General features: G+C 40.0%; 1 protein-coding gene across 4 annotated transcripts in view; it reads right to left on the minus strand.

Annotated features, from left to right (window-relative positions):
- Positions 1 to 23,394, minus strand: part of LOC105490381 (copine 4) — a 505,490-nt gene that overhangs the window by 480,130 nt on the left and 1,966 nt on the right. Inside the window, exon 1 of one of the 4 annotated variants that reach the window (XM_011755904.3) lies at positions 19,435 to 19,459. The exons of 1 other annotated variant lie outside the window; for it this stretch is intronic. Coding sequence is in view for 1 of the 3 variants with exons in the window: in XM_071090914.1 (XP_070947015.1) it covers positions 2,885 to 2,904 (20 nt within the window). In the remaining 2 variants the exon portion in view is untranslated. Of the gene's footprint in view, positions 1 to 2,884; positions 2,906 to 10,659; positions 10,747 to 19,434; positions 19,460 to 23,394 lie in introns of those variants that run through there. 2 more of the 4 variants (XM_071090916.1, XM_071090914.1) reach the window with 2 other exon arrangements.

Here is a 23,394-nt window from a genome sequence, read left to right on the forward strand (position 1 = left end):
AGTAAAGGTCAGGGATGCTACTAAACGTCCTATAATGCACAGGAGAGCCACAACAAATGATTCTAGAGCCCAAAATGTCAATCATGCTGAAGTTGAGAACCCTTGGGTTATGTTAACTCTAAACAGATAAGGAAATGCTCTCTGCCTGCAGCCTCAATGCACTAGCAATTAAATTAGCCACATTCGAGGTAGTATAGGGAGGCATGGGGCGCGGCTTTGAAAAGTACTATCACCTGGCTATAAATTCTGAGTTTAAATCTTAGGTGCACAACTTTCTAGCTCTATGGCCTTGGGCAGATTGCCTAACTTCAGTGAGCTTCAGTTTCCTCTTTGGCCAAATGTAGACAGAACCAGCTACACCTAACCTGGCGTGAAGTTTAAATTACATGGGATGACAAGAAAGCATTTAGCACCCTCTTTACACACAGCTACAAATAACTAAGCACCGATTATTATGGCCCAACAAAGTGGGAGGAAAAAAGAACAAAAGATGGTTTTTAAGAGAAATCTACCAAATGCTTCAGTAATCTGAGGAAATTTTAGCTTGAGTTTGACAGAAATCTCAAGAATGCTCAGAGCCGTGGCCTCTTTCTTTAGAGGGTTCCTTGACTCCTGCAATGTGAGCCTCCCCATCATGTACTCACAGCTTACAGGGCACCTCACTGACATGTATTATTGTTGCTTTGCTCAGCCCGGGTATCTGGACACTTTTGTGTCCAGGTCCCCATTTTCAGTGGCCAGGCATAACCCCAGGGATGGCCTGGTCAGGGAGAAAAGATTGTCGATACATGATACTTAGGCAAATGTTCTCACAGTGCATGTTGTCAGAGGGGCCACGACCTCTCTTCATTGCTCCAAAGCTGAGCAAAATCGGACCAGATGTAGCCACATCTGCCTTTGGTCTGACACCCCTCCTCCCCCTCCATAGCCAATATCTGCCTTAATGCTGTTACCTCTAGTTGTTAGAGTCCTGTCCTTAGAGGAACTCGAGAGCTCCCTTTTTTCCAAGCCTCAAGAACTTCCTGGCACATGGCTTATCCTGATAGCTTCAAAGGCACCCCAGTAGTGGGGCACCACAGAGCATGAAGAGAGCTGCTTACCCAACCCGCACAGACTGTCTCAAAGGACCTCCAAATTAAAGCTCCAAGGCTAGAAAATAGCTTGGAAACCACCTCCTCCGTTTTTCTGAGCTGGTGAAACTGAAGCTCAGAAACAGGAAGGGATAGGCCTGCTGCTAGCCCATAGGGCGGCTTTGTGAAAATTAGCAAAGTCATCCTACATCGACGGAGGCACTCCTGAGCCACAGTGAACAGCCTGCTGAGTAGAAGAGTCCCAGAGCTCAGGCCCACAGATCGATCCCCTTGTGCTTTAGAGAGGGGTTTGCTCAAAATCACAAAAACGAGTTGGCAGAGAACTGGGATCAGATTGACAACCTCTTTGTACAGATAGGATTAACTACACATGGAAAACAAGTAGCTCCTGAGCTCTTGCACAGGATTCCTTGGTCAAAAAGCTTGGATTTCACACTCCATTGCTAAGTTTTCCTTGTGGCCCTTTTAATGATGGAAAGGGAATGGCAAACAATTGCCACGTGTACATTCCTTAGAGACATTTCATATATGGCTGGTGACCCAGAAAAACCTAGTACCTGCAAAGAAATGAGGAGGCTCTGGTAGCTGGGGAAGGGGAAACCCTAATCACCTAGTTCAGAATCATCATTTAAGAAAGCAAAGTCAAATCCCAAAAGACAGTTTAGTTTTGTTCTGAAATTGTAAACAGCCCGCATAGAATAGCTATGAGAGAATAGGACTTCATTTCAAAGCAACTCATAACATTTTTCACCACTATAATACTGCATGTGACTTCTGTGATGAAATCATATTATGAGGGACAATTTCAATTGGGATTACAAGAAACATATACCACAGCTTAAGCAACAGGAGCCTGTGTCACAAGTGTTCCAGTTAATACATCATCCCCTTTGTTCTACAGCCAACCTTATTACTCTCATCTTATCCTTTCATATTCTGAATTTCCCTTTCTGTAGAACCTTGGTGATTTCTGCCCCCTGTATTGCCTTGGGAAGACTTCTTTCTGTTCCTTTATGGGACTGGCATGTCTAATCCTTAGGTCACAGGTCAGCAAACTTTTTCTATAAAGGGACAGGTAGTACATTTTTTAGGCTTTGGGGCCCATATGGTCCCTGTCACAACTATTCAATTTTGCCATTGTAGCACAAAAGCAGCCACAGGCAATATATAAAGTCATGGATCTATACCCTTGTATTCCAATAAAGCTTTCTTTTGCTTTTTTTTTTTTTTTTTTTTTAAGACAGTCTTGCTCTGTAGCCCAGGCTGGAGTCCAGTGGTGCGATCTCCGCTCACTGCAACTTCTGTCTCCCAGATTTAAGAGATTATCCTGCCTCAAACTCCTGAGTAGCTAGTATTACAGGCATGTGTCACGACGCCTGGCTAACTTTTATACTTTTAGTAGAGACGGGGTTTCACCATGTTGGCCAGGTTGGTCTCAAACTCCTGGCTTCAAGTGATCCGACCACCTTGGCCTCCCAAAATGTTGGGATTACAGATGTGAACCACTGCACCCAGCCACCTTTTTAATAAAAAGGTGGTACTAGATTTGGCCCCTTGGTCACAGTGTGCTGATCCTTGCTGTAGGTGGTACTGGGCGTGGGTGGGCAGAACCTGAGCTCAACTTATAGACACAAGCTGTGAAAGCCATCAAGAGACTCCTGGGCAAATAGAAATTAGCAGGTAAGATGGCAATGGTGGGAAGTCCTTCCTCTGATTCTACCCTTGACATACCTAAGCTGACAAGAAAATTAAACTGAGAAGATTGATATAATGCAGTAAGAAAAGGGACTTACCTGGAGCATGGATGCTTCATTCTAAGATATATCTGAACACTAGCTTCCATGGCATCTGAGTACTATGACATTAATAAACCAAGAGTCTGCTAGTCAGGTGGTCTCCTTTACATTTCTTCAGGATACTAAAAAGACAACCACCAAAGAGAAGGTCCTAATAACAGCGGCATATTTAAGAATTCATGTATCTTGGCTGGGCACAGTGGCTCATGCCTGTAATCCCAGCACTTTGGGAGGCTGAGGTGAGTGGATCAGCTGAGGTCAGGAGTTCGAGACCAGCCTGGTCAACATGGTGAAACCCCATCTCTACCAAAAATACAGAAATTAGCCAGGCATGGGGGTGGATGCCTGTCATCCCAGCTACTCAGGAGGCTGAGGTAGGAGAATTACTTGGACCCCAGAGGCGGAGGTTGCAGTGAACCAAGATCACACCATTGCACTCCAGCCTGGGTGACAGAGCAAAGCTCCATCTCAAAAATAAAAAAAAATAAAAAGAACTCATGTATCTTGTATTTATTTAGGCAATTACATTGAATTATACCTGAATAACCATAGGTTTTGTTTTTTTGTTGTTGTTGTTGTTGTTTTTAGGAGTGAATACAACACAAGGAGGATTTCTCAGAGGACTAGGGTCTGGAAGTCATTACATTGACTACATGCTTTACGCTTTATTGGGAAACAGGAAACCGGCCGGGCGCGGTGGCTCAAGCCTGTAATCCCAGCACTTTGGGAGGCCGAGACGGGCGGATCACGAGGTCAGGAGATCGAGACCATCCTGGCTAACATGGTGAAACCCCGTCTCTACTAAAAAATACAAAAAACTAGCCGGGTGAGGTGGCGGGCGCCTGTAGTCCCAGCTACTCGGGAGGCTGAGGCAGGAGAATGGCGTAAACCCGGGAGGCGGAGCTTGTAGTGAGCCGAGATCCGGCCACTGCACTCCAGCCTGGGCGACAGAGCGAGACTCCATCTCAAAAAAAAAAAACAAAACAAAAAAAAAACCAACAAACAAACAAACAGGAAACCTCTGCTCATCCCTAACCAACAGACAGCAGCAGGAAGGCGTGATGATATATCTTCAGACATCACAACTCTTCATTTACTAATTATGAGAGCCAAGGTCAACTTTTTTTTCATAATTAAAAAGTGTCCAGTTTCCCAGATTACACCATAATTCTCCCAATGTAAAGATGGTATTTTATACTTCTTAATATTATTACACCCTTGCCGAGTATTTTAGAATAATATAATAATTGCTAACATTTTGGGAATAATTATTCAATGTCAGGCACTATTCAAAATGTTTTAAGTCCCTTCTCATTTAATAACCTCACAACAACCTATGAGTGGAGAACTAGTATTATTATTATTATTCCATATTGACAAATAGTGGCACTGGGACACACAGAGATGGTATAACTTGCCCAAGATCATACAGCTAGAGGTGGTGGATCCCGGATTTGCACCCAGGCATTGCAGCCCCAGAGCCTGTGGTCCTAACTTCGTATAATGCTGCTTACAACAATGCAACCAATATAGGTGATCAATAAGTATTTGGGGTTGTCAGTAATGACTCTGAGAGGAGGGAAAAAAACAAAGTCTGAGTTGAAGCTCAGCCAAATTGTGCACAATTATCAGTAAACTCCTCCTGCTCTACTCTCCCATGACATAGAGAATGTTACACTTTCTTGAGGGCTCCTAAAGGGAACTGAGCTCTAAGAGTGGCAGCTGCCAGTGAAGAGCCTTGGAAGACATGTCCGCAGCTCTGTAAAGAAAGTCTCTCCTTCAATAGCTGCAGGCTGGAAGGCCCTGGGAATATGCCTACAGCCAGGAATGGAGCACCCTTTCCCTAAGGGGACATGGACAGAACAAATGACCCCTGGGCCAGCCTCCTCCTCCCCAATGCTCCTCCCACCCCCACTCCTCATCTCTTCATCTCTCCAAGATCCTGCTTCTGAGAAGGGCAGGGAACAAGCTCCCTGACTTTCCTAGTGACTGAGGTAAGGGCTAGGGTCACCTGAGAAGGAGGAGGGAGACAAAGAGGCACTACCAAGCTTGGGCTAGAAATTATGACTTTGTTGATTAGAACACTTGATTTTTTCCTCCTCAGTATCCAGATTATTTCATTCTCCTTTTTCTTTCTGTTTTTGTTAAAATGTTTTAAACTATATACACTATTTTAATCTCTCTCTTTGTTCTTTTTAACATTGACATTTGGGAGTAGAAAACGTAGCCTAATTATAGTTTTAATTGCATTCCATGGTATATATAAGGAGGGTTATATTTCTATTGTCTTTTAATATATTGTGTTCTTGGCTTCTGTCATTCAAAAAAAATAGTTATTTAATGTTTTTGAGCAACTGGATAGCTTTTAATTATTTTTGTATTATATACTTCCAAAGTCATTATATCATATTAGGAGAAAGTCGTGTAGAAAAAACTTGACTTTTGTTTAACCAAGAATATTTAAAAATGGATGCTATTATTTTTGTAAAATATCTCTATATTCTTAAAAACAATTTTATCTCTTATTTTTAAAACATTTTTTAACTTCTGTTAAATCACTTCCAATTAAACATGGAACAAACTCTTTGATTTATTCTGCTGCTCAAATATATAATTTATTTATCATAGAATTCTTTGCCTAACATATTTTTTATAATAGGGTGCAAAGATTCTCTGCATCTAATTATTTCAGAGAGTCAAAGAAGCTAGACTCTGATCCTGGTTTATCTTTAATCTGCTGCAAAGATAATTGGGCTCAAATTATTGCACATCTCTGGGCTTAGGTTTTTCTTGTTTATAACATAGAGAGTTAAATAAAATAATACCAACATTTCCTTTTGACAACAGCATTCTAGGAGAGCTTACAGTGAGGCTTACATTTACCAGCAGGCATATCTTCCCCCTTCCTTTCTGCTAGAAGGCAACCCTTTCAACCAAGTTTCACCTGATAAAAGAAGGGAAGGAAAGCTCCAATAGACTCTAAGAATCAAATGCTGTCCTTAGAAGGAAAAGGAGTCCTTTCTTCTAACTCCTTAGACATACACACTCACACATGCACACACCCAACACATATATCATATACGATATGATGTCGGAATGTAAACTTTTCAATAATTGGTCAAAACGTACCAATTAAGAAATGTGTATCCTAAGCAGCCGGCAAATATTTGATAAAAGGATTGTTTTCTTTACTTGAGGACTTTTGTCACAAGCAGAGGGGACCTCAACAACCTATATCTCCGAAGCAATGATGCTGATGAGGCTAAGCCATTGAAGGGATCAAATGGAACAATCACAGAGAAATGCCAGCCTCAGAGGGAATAAACAGAATCTTCAACTTCTACAGCTAGGCTGACAACACAGCATCTCAGCTGGATTTTATGCAAGTCATTTCCACAAAAGATTCAGACAGAAGCCTAGAATTGGGGCTTCTCAGGCACCTGAAAATAAGATATTTCTCCATGGATTGGGAATATTGAAACAATATGATTTGAATTCGTTTCAGCTTATAACCATATATTTGCTATGAAACTATCCAAAGACACAGGTTAAATGTACATGAGTAAGAAAATGGGAGACTTTTCCAGACCTATATAATTGGACCATGTAAAAGACAAGATAACTTCTAAGATTCTTTCAATCCTGAGCTGTGCAATAAAAAGCAAGCAAAAATTCACTAGCATGCCAGGTATCATACCCTGGATTTAACTCAATCATACTAGACCACTTAACCTAGGAATTCCAAATGAAATTCTTGACTCCCAGGCTCTCTGAGATATCCAGCATGTCAGACCATTAGCCTTAGAGGCGTGCTTTGGCTTACCCAAGATCTTACAAAAATTAAAGACTGGAATTTCAACTACCAATCTAGGGCTTACATTTCAACATTCTCTCTTCAACTTAGCTTTCCACTGCCAGCAGGTCTTTGCCTGCAACACAAAGTGACCAATCTACTGATCAAGAATGGGTCTGAGATAGACTAGTTGGCTCCCCTGAGCCCATCACCAGCTGAAGAGAAATGGCATTTGGGGGAAACTGAAGAGGAGATGGCAGTGCCCAGGAGTAAAGAAGTCAGAGGAACCCTGAGAGAGGAAAACAGGTTCCCCTGGAATTTTACCTTGAAAAACTGGGGTAACAAAAATAAAGACCACTGCACTTTTACTTACATCAATTCCTGGATTGAAATTTTCTCTCCTCTCTGAATATTAAAATTCTATTTGGAAACCTAGCTTACACTCCTTCTCTATAAGTCTTTCTCAGACCCACCCATCTCACAAATTGGTCCATTCTCAGGACTCAAAATGCTTCTCCTTCATTCATCTAGCAGTCATGTTCACACTGTCTTGCATCATCTCACATTCCTGTTGGGTGACATCATGTAACTATTACATATTATTGCCTTTTCACATGTGTGTACCTCAATTCCTAAATTTAATTTTAACCTTCCTGAGGGTGAAGTCCATCACTATTTTAGATTTTTTTTCTCTAAGGCAGCAAATTGCATGCAGTAGGTGTTCAATATATCCTAGCCGATCACATGACTAAGGAAGACAAGCAAAGGAGAAAGAAGGAGCTGGAGGGGAAAGGTGATGCGGGACAAAAATGTCCCTCAGTAGCCGGAAGGTAGACCTGTTGTGAAGGAAAGGGAAACAAAATTCCACACAAGCTAATAAGAAACAGTACCTGATAAACAACTGAAAATGTCTGTTGAATTGAAGAAAGGCGGTAAGGAAATAACAGATGGATATAAAGGAAGAAAAGACTAAAGGAAATGATACAAGAGAAGAAAGTGCAGATGAGAAGGGAGGAGTGAGAGAAGATGGGAGAAGAGAAGATGGGAGAAGGGGGGAGAGAGAAGGAGAGAAGAACAGAAGAAAGGAAGGATGGAAAGGAAAATGGAAGGAAAGATAAAAAAGGAGTAGAAGATAGGATGAAAAGAAGAGTAGGGAAAATGGAAAAAAGAGGAAAAGAAGGAACAAAGGACAAGTCTTACCCTTGTATTTCTGGATCTTCCATTTTTATATACTCGTTCCCTTTCTATTTCCAAAATAGCTCTTGGTGTCTTAGAGGGCACCCGGCACCTAGTTCCAGGCTCGTTGATGCACCTGCATAAAGCTGTGTGTGAACCACATTCACTGCTGACTTGGTGCTTCACTGGCCAGCAAACACCATCTCCTGCAAGTACAGCACCACCGATCCTGGGAAGTCAGCCCCAGAAAAGCTGCATTTCAAGGCTCAGGGTGTAGAACTCAAGGACATTTGGGCAAAAGCCTGGGATGCCACTGGCCCTCCACCAGGAGTTACAGTGAGAGGCCTTCTCCTCTTATTAGTGCCAAGGCATCACATGACATGCTCAGCCCACCAGCTTCCTGGGCAGCCCAACAGGGAATCAGGGCTCAGAGGCTCCATGGGGTGGGGGCAGGGGAGAACCTTTGAGGATACTCATTGGCATACAGCCATGCCTCCCTCACTGCCAACTCCCTGAGGCGCTGCTAGCACTCCTCCTCCACTCACCCCTGAAGACCCAGATGCTCAACTCAGAGTGTGCCCCCAGACAACACAGGAAGGTTGGATGCCCAAACCTTGGCAAATGCACAACTCTTTGTGGTAATCCTAAAAAACAGCCTACCCAAGACGTCCCCATTTGCTCCCTTTTCCCTCTAATGGAAATGCCACAGTGTGTGAGTGTTAATGTATATATTTTTTAAAAAGAAGTTTACCACATAGAAGGCATCTATTGCTGTGACCAAGAAGGAGTTCTTGATGGGAAAAGAAGGTGTATGCTTTAGGGATGTCCATAAACCCCCGAAATCAGATGTACACAATTATGTGAATTTGATTTTTCAGGTGAGAGAGTTCATAATTTTAGCAGATTCTCCAAGAGAACTGTGGCATGAACAATATTTTAAAACTACTATTCTGTACTCCTGAGGAGAAGCAAAGCAAGTTATCAGGGGTTTGCTAATCAGGAAGAGTGATTGATTAATTTGCCAACTAAGTTTCATGAAAATGCATTTTCTAGAATTAACCTATTTTGCTAAAATGACAACTGAATTTTGAAGTAGGGACTTTCTTCCCCTAGCACCCCTCATCTTTATGTCTATCTGTCTGTGTCCACCAGCTCTACAGCCTGTGTCTGCTAGGAAAGACCGTTTAAACTTGTAACACTTCATTAAGCACATTTCCACCACCATCACAACTCTCTAAATTAAAGCAAACCAGTTCCAAATGGGCAAGACTTGGAGATGCTCTCACATCTGCCTATCCAAACTCATGCTACAGAAATAAAATGAGCAGCTTTAGAGGAGATTACGGTTTTAATATACCACATCATTGTCATGAAATTGAAAATATCATTGAAAGAATAACCAGGGATATACATGAAATATTTAAGCAAGCCCTAATATAGCGCTGCTGGGACCCGAAGAGTGATTTGATTGCTACAGAATAAAATGAAGCTTAGAAAAATCAGGGCGATGCACTTGAGCAACCACCAAAACATGAAATAATGGGAAACTCTGCTTTATCAAGAACTTTTAAAAAAGCTGTTTGCAGACTCTGCAGCTGTTAATCACTCTTCACATATGGCATGGCTGTCACCTTTACGAATCATGTTTTATCTTGAAAAGATTTTATTACCTTTACATTTGCACATTCCTAAGGAGTTGTGAAGCAAACAAAAAAAAAATAGGAAAAGCTCTGAAGTTCTCAAAGCCAGGAACAATATTTACAAATAAAACAGGCAAGAAAGTGTGTTAAGGTTTTAAATTATGTCCAATTTTGTGAGACCAAATATTAGCATCTTCGCTTCCGAGCTGCAGAAACAGTCTCATCTCTTATTAAAAAAAAAATTCTACACTAAGACTTTACCTTGATTGCACATGAAATCTAAGCCCACCTTGGTGAGTAGCAGAAATAGTCATATAGCTATTGTTTTAGATTAAAATTTAAATACATTTGATTCAAATGAATAGGTACAGTATTGCATCAATCTGTGACAAAATGCATCTGAAAAATAAATTTGATGAATGATGATATACATTGTTGAGACATAGAAAGATATACATATACAGGAATAGGAAAGGTTTACAATCATATAGTTACAGTTTGTCCATTTACTTTTAAAAACAGAACAATAAAGGCAACGGATAAAAAACTCAGCATTCAGGAAAATTCACCATAATGCTCTCCCTCGACGCAATGATGCCACTTTACTGAAATGTAATATTAGCCAAATTCATGCTTTTGATTTGCAGATCAAAAAGCAATCCCTCTGCTTTTTTTTTTTTAATAATGGTTCTCAAAAGTTCTAATAAGAATTAGAACTGTCAGAAATAAAAAGAAAGGAACAAAGGCTGCCCTTCAGCCAAGAGGACCAGAAAAAGTCTCTTTATACAACATTCCTGTGTCTGTCTATCTGTCCGTGCCCACTAGCCCTACAGCCTGTGTCGGCTGGGAAAGGCCATTCAAACTTGTGACACTTCGTTAAGCACATTCTCACCACCATCATCGCTCTCTAAATTAAAGTCAAACCAATTCCAAATTGGAACCTGAAGGTTCAAGAGTCAGAACGCAGCACAAACTGCATCATGCCAGTGTCAGCCCCGTCCTGTTCCTCTTACCCTTCTCTTCCCAAATGGAAAAAAGTAGCCTGTGTCCTGCACATGGGAGCCAAGAGTTTGTGAAGGACATTCCTCCTCCTCAGCCCCAGGGTGTTCACTGCCTGCCTGCTCTCAGCCATCCCATCCTGCCATAGAGAGTAAGTTACTTACCACAGATGGGAGGCAGGCAGGGCTGCTCCGTCTGAATCCCAGCACTCCGAAGGCTGGAGTGCCTGGGAGGAAAACTCTGGGTGCAGCCTGGGATTCTGATGTGGAGGCTGAGGCTGGGGCTCTGCTCACACCTCAGCAGAGCCAGCGTGCCTCCCTCCAAAATGTCTAAATTAGTAAATGATAACCCCATGGTCAAATCTGTGACCATGGGGTCAAATCTGTGACAGCGGACAGAAACCCCAGCTGTCTTCTCAGAAAAGGGGGGCTGTGGGAACTCCGGTTCCTGCAGGGTGGCATAGTATATGCTTTGAATTGGGAGTCAGCCACCCTACTCATATCACAGAGCATGAACATTTCTTTCAGGATCACATGGTTTACATTTTTTTTCCCTGGGGGATGCAAGGAGGACAATAAGAGCTAGGTGATCACCATCATCTCGGCCCCACCAAGCAATTCATCCACAGCTCTCCAACTCCCTAAAGAGTAACTCTGGAAACCAGTGGAAGCGTGATTTTCACCTATGATTTTGGTACATGAGTGAAGGCACTCACAGCAGCTCATCACAGGATGCTGTTAACCCTAGCCCTGCACACCTGGAACATGCCCAAGATTGCACCCACACGTGAGGAAATCTCAAACGCTGCTGAACACAAACAATAAACAGTATGTTCTTCAACTCCACCTCCATAAGCCAACTCAGAACAAGCACGAAGCATAACTTTGATGCTCTCAACTCTTAAATCCCCTTGTTTCTCTCCAGGTAAGATTCTTGATAGCACTGTGACAGCAGATGGTCATGTTTTTTGTACCTGCCTAATAATTCCAGCTGATGCTAAATGAATCTGACTGATGGTGATTCAAGAGACTGTGGCTGTCACGTTGGCACACTGAGATGCAGAGAATCAAAGGCGTTTACGTTTGCCTCATCACCTCTCTTGCTAATATTATGTAGAATGGTCATGCAAGAAGGATCCTTAGAGATTAAATAAAATACTTTGATTTTATAAATGGGTAAGTGGAACCCACACCATAAGTCATTCATCTAGAAATATATAATTATTCACACCACAAGTACCTACTGTGTGCGAGATCCTCACAATACATAGCAACAAAGTTCTACTACTTAGCTATTTGGCCCATAGTTCATATTTCAGAATAATAATCCCTTGGATTTTTTGAAACCTATATATGTTTCCTATATAGGTTCCTGGAGATGGTCAAATAAAAATATGCTCCAAATGCAGGGGTTGGCTAACTTTTTCTATCAAGAATCAGATAGCAGGCAGTGCACATCATATGGTTGCTGTTTCAACTATTCAGCTCTGACATTATAGGGTCAAAGAAGCTATGTGCAATAACAGGTATGACAGTATTTCTACAAAACTTTATTTATGAAAAAAAGTGTGCATACTGCAGTTGATACATGTGCTACAGATTGCTGATCCCTACTCTACTGGATCTCATTTGACAATGACCTTTTTTGGGCTGTAGATTACAAGTTTCTCTTAATCAGATCTTATTTTACCTCAAACCTCCCCATTCATAGAAGTTAAAAATGTATATATAAAGGACAGAAATCACAGAACAAGGAGTTTAGGAAGTAAACTTTGTTACCAGCTATTGGAAGTATTCATAAAACACAAGAAGGGAATCGGAATCACAAATAGAACTGTTTCTGATCATCCAAGCAAAGTGGAATAGAAGTTTCGATCTAAGTAACCAAGCGCCAGGCCTCCCAAATTGGATATTATCTCTTCTCCCCAGCATAGGGAAGATGATGTTCCCGTGGGTTTAGGCAGGTCCCTATTATTCCACCCCATAGAAAATAGCTGTCAATCATTTCTGCTGAGGACAGCAAGTCTATTTCCAGACTGCTTAGCTTGGCTGGCAAGTCAAATACAGGGCAGACATGGACATGTAGGATCAGAAGGCAGGTCTGGTCTTCCCTGAGCCCATTCATTCCCTGGGCAGGGGTAGGTAAGTAAGGAACAAGGAGGCCCACCTATATTCCCTGTTTGTGCCTGCTTTAGAGAAAAGGAGTTCTTAAAACAGCCCTAGCAATCTGCGAAACCAACAGGTTCATCATTTAGAGTGAGAATATGTATTGTTCACATGGGACCACTGAGTCAAAATTTGAGAATTCTTGACAAGTAACTCACAACTTTATAAAGAATAAGAAACTCAGGTCAAAGAGTTCCCAGGAGGTGGCCCCTCATGGGACAGCATGGATTCCTGCCTGATGTGACATTAAAAAAACAAACAAACAAACAAAAAACAGGAACAACTTGCCAGTACAATCACTGATGCTTGGATCTTCCTGCAAGTGCTTCTCTCCAGAAATGTATTTCCTGTACCCAAAGATGCTATACAAAAAAAAAAAAAAAAAAATTCCATGCTGCCTGAGATCAGCTAGCAGAGATCCTTCACAATGAATTTCAGCTTCTACTAAAATGCCAAACGATCATCTGCACTTTTTTGACTTATTTGGTGGTGAGTTGTGCCTGATGTCAGACATCTGGATAAAAATTTTAAAAGTTGTTCAGCAAACCAGTGATCTAGATGTTTGGTGTCAAAAAGATCAAACAGTCAGATAACTGTTTGATTCCCTGTTTTCTAACTTCTTATCCAAGGATCCACTATATCCAAATAATCACTCTAACCTCACTGCAGCAGCCCCCTTCATTCACTTGTTTCCATGAAAATAAAAGGAAATCTGAGTTCATTGATCACCGATTGAGAACCACATTGAGTTATATCAGCTCCGATTCAGTTGATTTTACTCAGTTAAACTTAATGATGCTATAAAGCATTCAGAGTCAGCCAGAGCATCAAAGTGTCTGAACAACCACGGACCATTACACACCAAGAGAAAATATCTATAGAACTTCTCATTCCCATTAGATAACTAATTAAAATGAGGGGAAAGGGCAGTATTTCCATCGTTAACCCATGATTCAGCTGCCAACATCATATAAAAGCCTCAAGCACTTGAGTCCAATTGTTCATCTTTTTTCTCTTGCTTTAACGAGGCAGCAGAAGTGATCCCTCAGCCTGCTTTCTGGGGCTTCCCTTACAGTGCAGTGTACCCAGAGGAACTCAAACACAATGCTGCTCACAAACTTTTATGAGCTATTATCTTCCAAAATGCCTTCAGCTACATCCTTCAAGGGATAATAAAGCCACTACATCTTAGTTTGGGCCGTGATTGATACTTTAATTGTTGCTTTTTAAAATAAATAAAGATTTAAATATTTCAAAAGACAGTTCCAAAGCGGATCAGCCTTTTATTTAGCAAGTCACCATCACAAGACATACAGGCTAAAGCTTAAAAGAAGCCCTTGGATTTAAAAAAAAAAAAATGTTTAGGAGGAGATGAGAAGTTTCTCATCTTTGATGGCTACAAAAATTATCAAAACATATTCAGGTTCAGAGTCTAGAAAAGATGTTACTATTTGCAGCATGGGTCTGGTACAGCAGTTCTTAAAGGGTAAACGGCTTTGTTTTAATTTCTAATACAGTAAATATTGATAGATTTAATACACATGAACAAAAGCTCTTTGGGGTCTTCAGTTTGTTTGTTTGTTTGTTTTTGAGACACAGTCTTGCTCTGTTGCTCAGGCTGGAGTGCTGCAGTGTGATCTCAGCTCACTGCAACCTCTGCCTCCTAGCTTCAAGAGATTCTCCTGCCTCAGCCACCCGAGTAGCTGGAATTACAGGCGCACACCATCATGCTGGGCTAATTTTTGTATTTTTAGTAGAGATGGGGTTTCACCATGTTGGCCAGTCTGGTCTCAAACTCCTGACCTCAAGTGATCTGCCCACTTTGACCTCCCAAAGGGTTAGCATTACAGGTGTGAGCCATCGCGCCTGGCCCTGGGGTCTTCAATAATTATTAAGAGTGTAAAGCACCCTGTGGATAAAAGTCTGAGCACCTGTGTTTTAGTGGAAGGACTCTACATTTGGAGCAAAATGGTTTTTAAGGGTTTTATTTGTCTCCTCTGTCTCCCACTTGCTGTGTAATCACAGCCAATTTACTTGGCCTCTCTAGTCTTCCATTTTTTATACATCAGGCTAATCACCCTTATAATTATTTGCTCAAGCATGTCTTCCTTGCTGAAACATAATATCCAGAAGGTCAGGATTATGTCTGTTTTGTTCATCCCACATTACCAAAGCCTATCACAGCACATTACATGATGCATGATAAGGTTTCAATAAATAATCATAAACTGATTGACAGGGTGGCTGTGAGGCTTAAATAGAATAATGTGTATAAAGTGCCCCGTAAGGTACCTGGCAGATGGCAAATGTCATAGGTGCTCAGTAAATGCCAGATCCCTTTCTTTACCACTAATGCTGTTCTCAGTGATACCACAGAGAGAAAATTCATGGCTTGTCTATATAAGGTAAATATTTAAGGCATTGGTTCCCAAAGTGTGGTGTCCAAACTAGTAGCATCAGTATCACCTTTAGAAGTTGTTAGAAATCAAATTATTTAACTCCTACCCTAGACCCACTGAGTAAGAAATTCCACAGGAAGGGCCCATCACTCTGGGTTTTAACGAGCCCTCCAGGAGATTCTGAGATTCTGATTCATCCTCAAGTTTGAGAACCATGGCTTGAAGATAGTATTTTATGCCAGTAACATTTTAGACTTTCATAACAGAGAGATACCCAATACGTTGTCTGATGCTGGCAACCTAAGATCCTTTTGGGACAAGGGCAGGGGAAACAAAGTCAAATACAATAAATTTCTGCTGCTAGTCTTGTAGGGTGGAATGATTGATTTTGTATTCTGGTTGTGTTCCTGGGGCCAGTACTAAACATACCTTTCATTTGAAATGAAGCTGGAACCATCAGAAACAGAGGAAGTTTTATCTTAGAGAAACTCCAGCATAACCCTTGAGTCACCTTTTGTGGCTGGGCATAAAATTTGTGAGTAGGAACAGAGAGAGAGGAGGGGAGAAAAGGGAGAAGGGTAAATGATTCAGTAGTTATGAAAAGCATACATTTTGTTGTTGATATCTACTGTACCTTCATAAACACACTTCTAATTTTCACAGTTCCCTTGCAACACAGCAAACCACTACCATTAGGGTGATTAATTACTAATAAGCCTCTAGTTGGTGAGAGATGCCACCAGCAAATAAAGGTTGCAATTTCAGTAATTTCCAAGTGACAGCAAGCTTCACAACCAGCCTACCACATAGACACAATCATTATTCTCATTTTATATCTGTGAAAACTGAGCTTCAACAGGTTAAGCAGGGCTGAAATTCAAACCTAGGAATTCCTGACTTAAAATTTACGCCATTCGCCAATAAACAATCTTACCTACCTATATACAACACATATAATAGTCTTGCAAATATAATGGAGCACATTTGAGGTGAGGACTATGATTTAAAGTTAATGCATAAACTACAACACACACATAGTCAAAATAATCCTTGAAAAAATCTTATAAATTTTTCATGAAGTACAATATATGTTGTAGTACAGATACAACTATGTGCAGTGGTAATATGTCTATATAACTTCATATATTAATTTGGATTATATGATAAAGAGTCAATAATCAAAATATAATAAGAATATTTTTAATAAATGAGAGCAGGTGTAGAATAGATTTTGAGTAAGTTAAAAGCATGCTTTGCCTGGATGCAGGATATTTGCAGGAATAGAGATGCACCCAGAGTGACAGAGGGAGTATCCTATGGGCCAAAAAAGTTCTAGGTTCTCTGGAGTCATATCAAGAAGTGTGATATACAGCTGCTACTTGGAAAAGCTTGCAACATGCTACAGACATGGTCATATCTATGAATAACCATTTAACAAGGAACACAATGCAGGGGCTGAAGCATAGCCAGGCCATAAGAGGATATGATAAAGAAAATTAACTTCAACTTGGAGAATCCAAGCCCAAGAAACAAAGATCATATGAAGCATGGACTGGATAAATGTGCCCTGGTCTTGGAATTGGAATAGGAATACCCTAAATTTGGTTCCTCTTCCTCCCAAGTTGCCAGTGCTTTGACATTGACCAAATTATTTATAAAACAGTACTAATAATATCTAACCCACAGAATATATACTCTTAGTGACCTGTGTATTTATATTTATATAATTAAATAATTTCATTTTTCTGCAAGATAAATGCATATTATCTAAAATAAATTAAAATTACTTTTTAAAAAAAGTACTATATCTAACTTTAAATCTTCTCAGGAAGGATGGAGAGCAAGGTTGGGAAAGTAGGAACAAAATATTTAGTGTATACATATGATGAGTCAAGGCCTATCTTCTACCTTATATATATGGTTTAATCTCCATTTTTTTTACAAATGAGGAAATAAGACAGAAAGGTTTAGTAATTTCCCCAAAGCAAAACAGCTATTAAGTGTCAGAGCTAGTGTTCAAGCTAAGTATATTTACTTTTAAAGTTTAAGCCCTTATCACAACAAAACTTAACAAATATTTGTCTTTATCAAACTGCATTGCAACCCAGTGATTTCTTGGCACATTTCCTGATAGGCGTGAGGAAGAAAGAAACAGCTTAGTTCATTCAGTCAATCGAAAGTTTTTGAGCAACTGCTAGGTACCTAGCCCTGTTTGGGGTTCAGTTGTGAGCAAGACAGAGAGAGTCCTGACCCCTTGAAGCATGAAGTGGAGAGGAAAGGGGAGTGCGGTGTGGCATGGGCCAGAGAGGAACACAGGACCAGGAGTGAGGAAGCCTTTATTCTCACTGCTGTACCTCGGCCACCAACGAGCTTGAGTAAGTCATTTCACCTTGCTGAGTCTCTTTTTTCTTATCCGGAAAATGGGAGGGGCGTGCATAATTTTGTGGGATTGCCAAGTTCTCACATTCTCTTATTCCATAAGAGGCATTTATTTTCCCATCTTTTTAAAATTAAATCAGGTTAGGAGCTATCATGAGTGTTATTAGTTGCCAAAAAATCAACTATTTCCACTCTTTTCCTCTTATCACACCTTTTCTCCAACATGATTCGCCATCAGTCAAGTCACAGGACATAAATGGCACCAAGCAAAAGAAATCTGACCATGGCTTCTCAGGAGCTCTGCAGTCTACCTGGCCAGATAACGTTAACACACATGATCAAAGGTATCCACCCCTGGTTTCACATTAGCACAATGTCGGGTGCAAAACTCCTTGACTTTTCCATTTTGACACTGAGATTTATGTCTCTAAGTTACCTGTTGAATCAACTGCTCCAAAGATAACAAAGACATCACCTCAGTCATCTTGCGACGCTTGTGGCTGCTAACATATTAAAAGCCTTCTCTGTCTTTAATTATAATGATAAAGCATTGTTTTTGGCCATTCTATTGCCCTTATTATTTTTCATTTTTGTGGATATTTGTGTGAAACACACCTTTCAATATTTTTAAAACAGAGCTCTTATTTAGATTGTTTCAAGCCCATCATTTAATGGTAAAGTTTCTTGGTTATGTTTCTACTACATTTTCTTCCAAATCATTTTCTGTTTAAACGAATTAAGTCAATTATTTAGGCATTTATTTCATGATATTGATGAAATTACCACATACATGGGCATGGTGCCAGTTGATTAGATTTGAGAAACTCTATTAGCTCTGTTAAGAATATATATAAACCAACCCCGTCTCTACTAAAAAAATACAAAAAACTAGCCAGGCAAGGTGGCGGGCGCCTGTAGTCCCAGCTACTGGGGAGGCTAAGGCAGGAGAATGGCGTAAACCCGGGAGGCGGAGCTTGCAGTGAGCCAAGATCCCGCCACTGCACTCCAGCCTGGGCGACAGAGCGAGACTCCATCTCAAAAAAAAAAAAAAAAGAATATATATTAACCAAATTGCCTGCTGAATGAGACGCCACCCTTCCACTTCTCCCTCAAAATTACCTTCTGTCCACCTGCTTCCTTGAAATACAGGGAGAGGAAAATCACCTTAGTGTAACAGGACTTATAAAGGCCCAGGCCCTTTGAGACAAACCAAATATCTCCTTTATCTCTTACCCAGCATCATTTGTTCATCTTTCTCCTCACACTTAACACCACAGTTTCAATGTTTCTTTTCACCAGTCTGCCTGCCCCTCAAGTTTTTATGTTTATCCCCAGTGCCTCCCACAGCTTTTGACATAAATGCTGCGACCAATTATTATTCAACAGATAGATGAATGAGACTCCTCTGCTAAGCAGGGAGGGGTAAGAGATGGGGAAAGGGATAAGAGATGGGGGAAGAGGCCCATTTAAAAATAAAATGGTGATAGCAAATAATAATCACAGTGAACCCATGTTAAGCTCCTATTGTATGCCAGGCATTGTATATATTATTGCTAACCTTTAACAAAAAGGAAAAATGGTGAAAGTAATTTTTCCCTTCTTACAGATCTGCACTTTCAGTAAGGTAGCCACTAGCCACATAGGAGCATTAAGCACTTAAAATGTGGCAAATCTCAATTAAAATGTGCTATAAGTATAAAAATACATGCTAGATTTCAAAAATTTAGTACTAGAAAAGAAGAATGTAAAATATCTCAATAATCTCTATATTGATTACATGTTGATTTTTTAAATATTGTGTTAAGTAAAAGATATTATTATTATTTAAAAGAGAAAAGGATGAAGTTTGGGGAGAACTCCCAAGAGAATGGGCACAGGAAGTAGCATTTATCTATCCACTAAAATGTCAGACGCTCCTAAACACCTCACATTTACAACAATTACTAGCCCCATTTTCCAGATCCTAATACTCCGGTTAAGTGATTCACCCAAATACCTGTATCTTGAAAACTGTAGCCCAGATTTAAACCAGGTATTTCTGGATTCAGAGTTCTTCTGATAACAGGTCCAAATGTAAGGAAACAAAGGGCAATCAGACCCCAAAAAGGCCTGTCACGAGGAGTTTTGAGAGCAGTCAGACTGCCCAGTCACGGAGCAAGCTAACCAGGCACCGGAAGAGACCACCAGATGCTCAGGGCAAAACCTTTTGTCCCCTCTCTGCAGCGAGGCAATCCAGGCGGGAGGGTCAGATGCACCTGGGAAAACCAATACCCCCAGGCCACGTTTTGGGGTTGGGTCAAACTCCGTTCCTTATCCTAGAAGCCCTGCTTATGGGTCCCGGAGGTGGACTCCGCCGGTGCTCTGGCGCCCTCTAGCGATTGTCCATTCTAATGCCAGCTCCCTCTAGTTCATCCTTCTAGACTCATCAGCTCCTAGGGCTTGCCCTGCCCTGGACCCCTGCCAGCCTGATTTTGCTGCTCCTCCATCTCAAGGTGCAATGAATTGCCCTACAGAGGTTTTGGATATTTTGGATAAGAAAGAGGTCTTCTGGTCAATAAACCTTAAACCTGAGGTTTCTAGAGTTAATCCGAAATACTGTATTTTCCCCCTGACATTTCCAAGGAGAAATTTCTCTAGTTTCCTAATAAGGAAAACAAAGTTAGAAATACTGTAATCTGAGCCAAAGATGTAAAAGCAACATTTAAGAAAGTTTGTTCTTTTTGAATGAAGTTTTAATTTAAAACAGAATAAAGGATTCCCCTGTGTGTTCCTGGAACTATAAACACTCATAAAATCTCTTTGTTTACTTTATCGACTCAGTTGTGACATTTAAAATAGAAAGCTAAGTCTATGCATGAGCAATTTTTTACAGAACATGCACATTAACAGAGATGGCTGCAGACAATGACTTTGTACAAATTCAATCACATTTATTGGGTAAATATTGCACTGACTCCAAGAGACAGCAATGTAATAAGTCCCAAGCCTACTCCTCCTAACACTCTAATGGAGGTGGGAGACACCCCCGCAATCATCCCTAACTCATACTTAATAAAGATCAGCAGTGCACACGGTGCCAGAGATTGGCGCCACCACTGTAGTTATCTCCAGGGAACTTGAGTTTCTTTATGAGGTGAGTAATCAGAAGGGTTGTTGAATGAGTCTCCTGATTTTGAGAAGCCACTTATTTGAGCTTTAGCTTCCACATCTGTCAAATTAAATTGCTAGAGTCAATAGATGATCCCCAAGCTCTCTTCCAGTTCTGAGAGTCATAGAACATGCACATGCACAGAGATGGCTGCAGACAATGACTTTGTACAATTTCAATCACATTTATTGGATAAATATTGCACTGTTGAAAGTTGCGGTTCACAGTTTAGAGATGAGTCCATCACCGATCAGCTTAAATGGGCTCCCCTTCCAGCCCTATGACTAAAATAATATTACTGGAATAAAGTTTCCCAAAGAAGGCATCCTTATCACTTTATTTTCAAGACTTGCCTTCCAACCCTCAATATTTTCTGAGCTAAAAGCTGATGGTTCTCAAGAGGGTTTCCAAAGAATACAGCAGACAAATAAAGGATGTCCCAGGATATGCCGATTTAGGAGAAAATATATACAATATATCACATATATTTAGTCGTTCATACAGCAAACAGAAAGCTCCCACATAACTGCAGTTTCTAGTACAGAAAAAAGAACCCTGAAAGTATATGTTGGCACTGCTATGTTTTTATCATGCAGTCACAAGTTTAGGAGATACTCACTGCTTGAGTTTAACACTAATTGAGGCCTTACTATAGACTGTCTATTTCAAATGACATAGCAAAGATAATGCATCTTACCTAACCCATTTATTGTGCTTGATTTTTGGATTTACCATCAACCTTCACATAAATACTTTATCCAAAAAATGGAGTGTAACCCCAACCTAAATTATTATCGTAATATGCTTCCTTCAAAATAAAATATTATAAGATTTTGGAGATATCTTAAAAAGAATTAAAATCAGTAATATATTCTTTGCCATCTACATTCAGTCAGGAGAAAGGCAACTCTATTATTATATGTTGGAAGATCAGTTTTAATGCACCAAAGAATGGTCTTGAACTATGTGACATTTTATTTTGAATGCATTTAAATTTTTCTATTTTGATGTTTTGTGAATCTAGTATACTGGCTACTGTTGCCAAGGAAATATGACTTTGGGTTACTGCATGGATCTGCAGGGGTTTTTGTTTTTCTTTTAAAATATTAACAAGACAAAAATGAAAAGATAAAATATGGAACACAAATTTAGCTCTTTCTCTCTTTAAAGTGCATGGAATACAGATCTTCTTGCACATCACTGATTTAAAAATACAAAGATGCATGAAGTGATTTTTCCCAACTAGTGTAGAGACTTTTACCCAATTAGCCAAGTTGATATCATCATTCTTTGTTCTGGATTCAGCCCACTCTGAAAATGTGCGGCACTGATTACACACAACACTGACTGCTCATCTTCAATAAGTTTGTCTCTAAATGAAAAGATCCTTTCTTTATGTGGATAAAGGTAACATAATGGTCTATGGTGTTACAGTTCAAAGAATTTTCAAAGTGAAGTCAGAAGAAAGCATGGTGCAAATCTTATAAATGTGTTCAGTATTAATTCCAAAACATTCAAATGCATATGAGAATAAAGATTCCATCATTCACCCATTTTTTGGTCTGTGATTGTTTCCTATAGTCAGTATAATCTCAAGGCTTTAAGTCATAATAATGGGGTCAAATCATCTAATTATTAAAAAGAATCAAAGCCTTTTTCTTTTTTTTTGAATATTACATAAAACTTCTCTATAAACAGATAACATCTTTACTTCCTACTAACTGAAATGAGGTATTTTTAATTAGAAATACACAAACAGATTAAGATATACTTTAGAACAAACACCTTTTAATTAAAACCTCTAAAACTAGGGGCCCCTTAAGACAAACCAATAATTCAAGCAAAATGTCATGTTGCTACTGGAGACCTGGAGATAAACAGGAAGTCTTTTAATTTCTTTTTACAGTTAAGAAACAACTCAGAGCAACTATTTTCAAAGAAATTCTAGTAAAGCAACTATCTCACACTGGGAAGTCACTGTACCCTATCTGTGCCTTCTCCCAGTCAAATATGCTGGGCCTGTGTCCGGGAGAATAAAAACAAGGCTGACCACTCACAAGAAAGGCATAAGTTTGATGACCATGGGAGTTTTTACTTGTTAATGCATAAGTAGAGGTTTGGTTCCATTACAGGCAATCTCTTCTCACACAATCCTACAAAACTGCCCAGGATTAAACATCTACTATTGCTATAGACCAATATATCCTTTTATGTAATGTTAATGGAAAAATCACCTCATTCTGATGTGTTTTGAGTTTGATCCTCTAAAACCATAAGAATCTTCCCACGAGAGATAATTGAGAAAATGTTGGCCTTTATTAGTAGGCACTATTAACACAGGTGTTCTGACTGCATTTTCCAACCCTCCCTCTATTTTATGCACCTCTCTACATGTGAGAACCTTTGACTAACTCTGAGTCTTGACCTGCCAGAGTGACTTTGTCAGTCTCTCTTTAAAAATGGGAATAAAATGAGTTCAGCCTAGAAGCAGCAACTCAGTAAGGGAAATGAAAATATCAGAAGTTATCTAATCACAGCCATAGCCATGCTGAGCTTCATCTTATCTTTTGGTTAATAAAAAGAAATGGGACCTTCCTAAACTTGAAGGGCATCAAATTAAGTTTTTGCTTGCCTTTGGCTTTTGGGAGGATATGCTATGTGGTTTAACCAGTGCATACTAACTACAAAAATTGGCATGGATTCAAAACACCTATGTCATAGGAAAGTGGGTGTTTCTTTTTTTGTTTGTTTTGATATAAAGCAGAAAATAAAACACAAAGGCCTTTGAGAATAGGGATTGTTAAGGGA

Source organism: Macaca nemestrina, chromosome 2 (assembly GCF_043159975.1).
Source record: "Macaca nemestrina isolate mMacNem1 chromosome 2, mMacNem.hap1, whole genome shotgun sequence".
Lineage (NCBI taxonomy): Eukaryota > Metazoa > Chordata > Mammalia > Primates > Cercopithecidae > Macaca > Macaca nemestrina.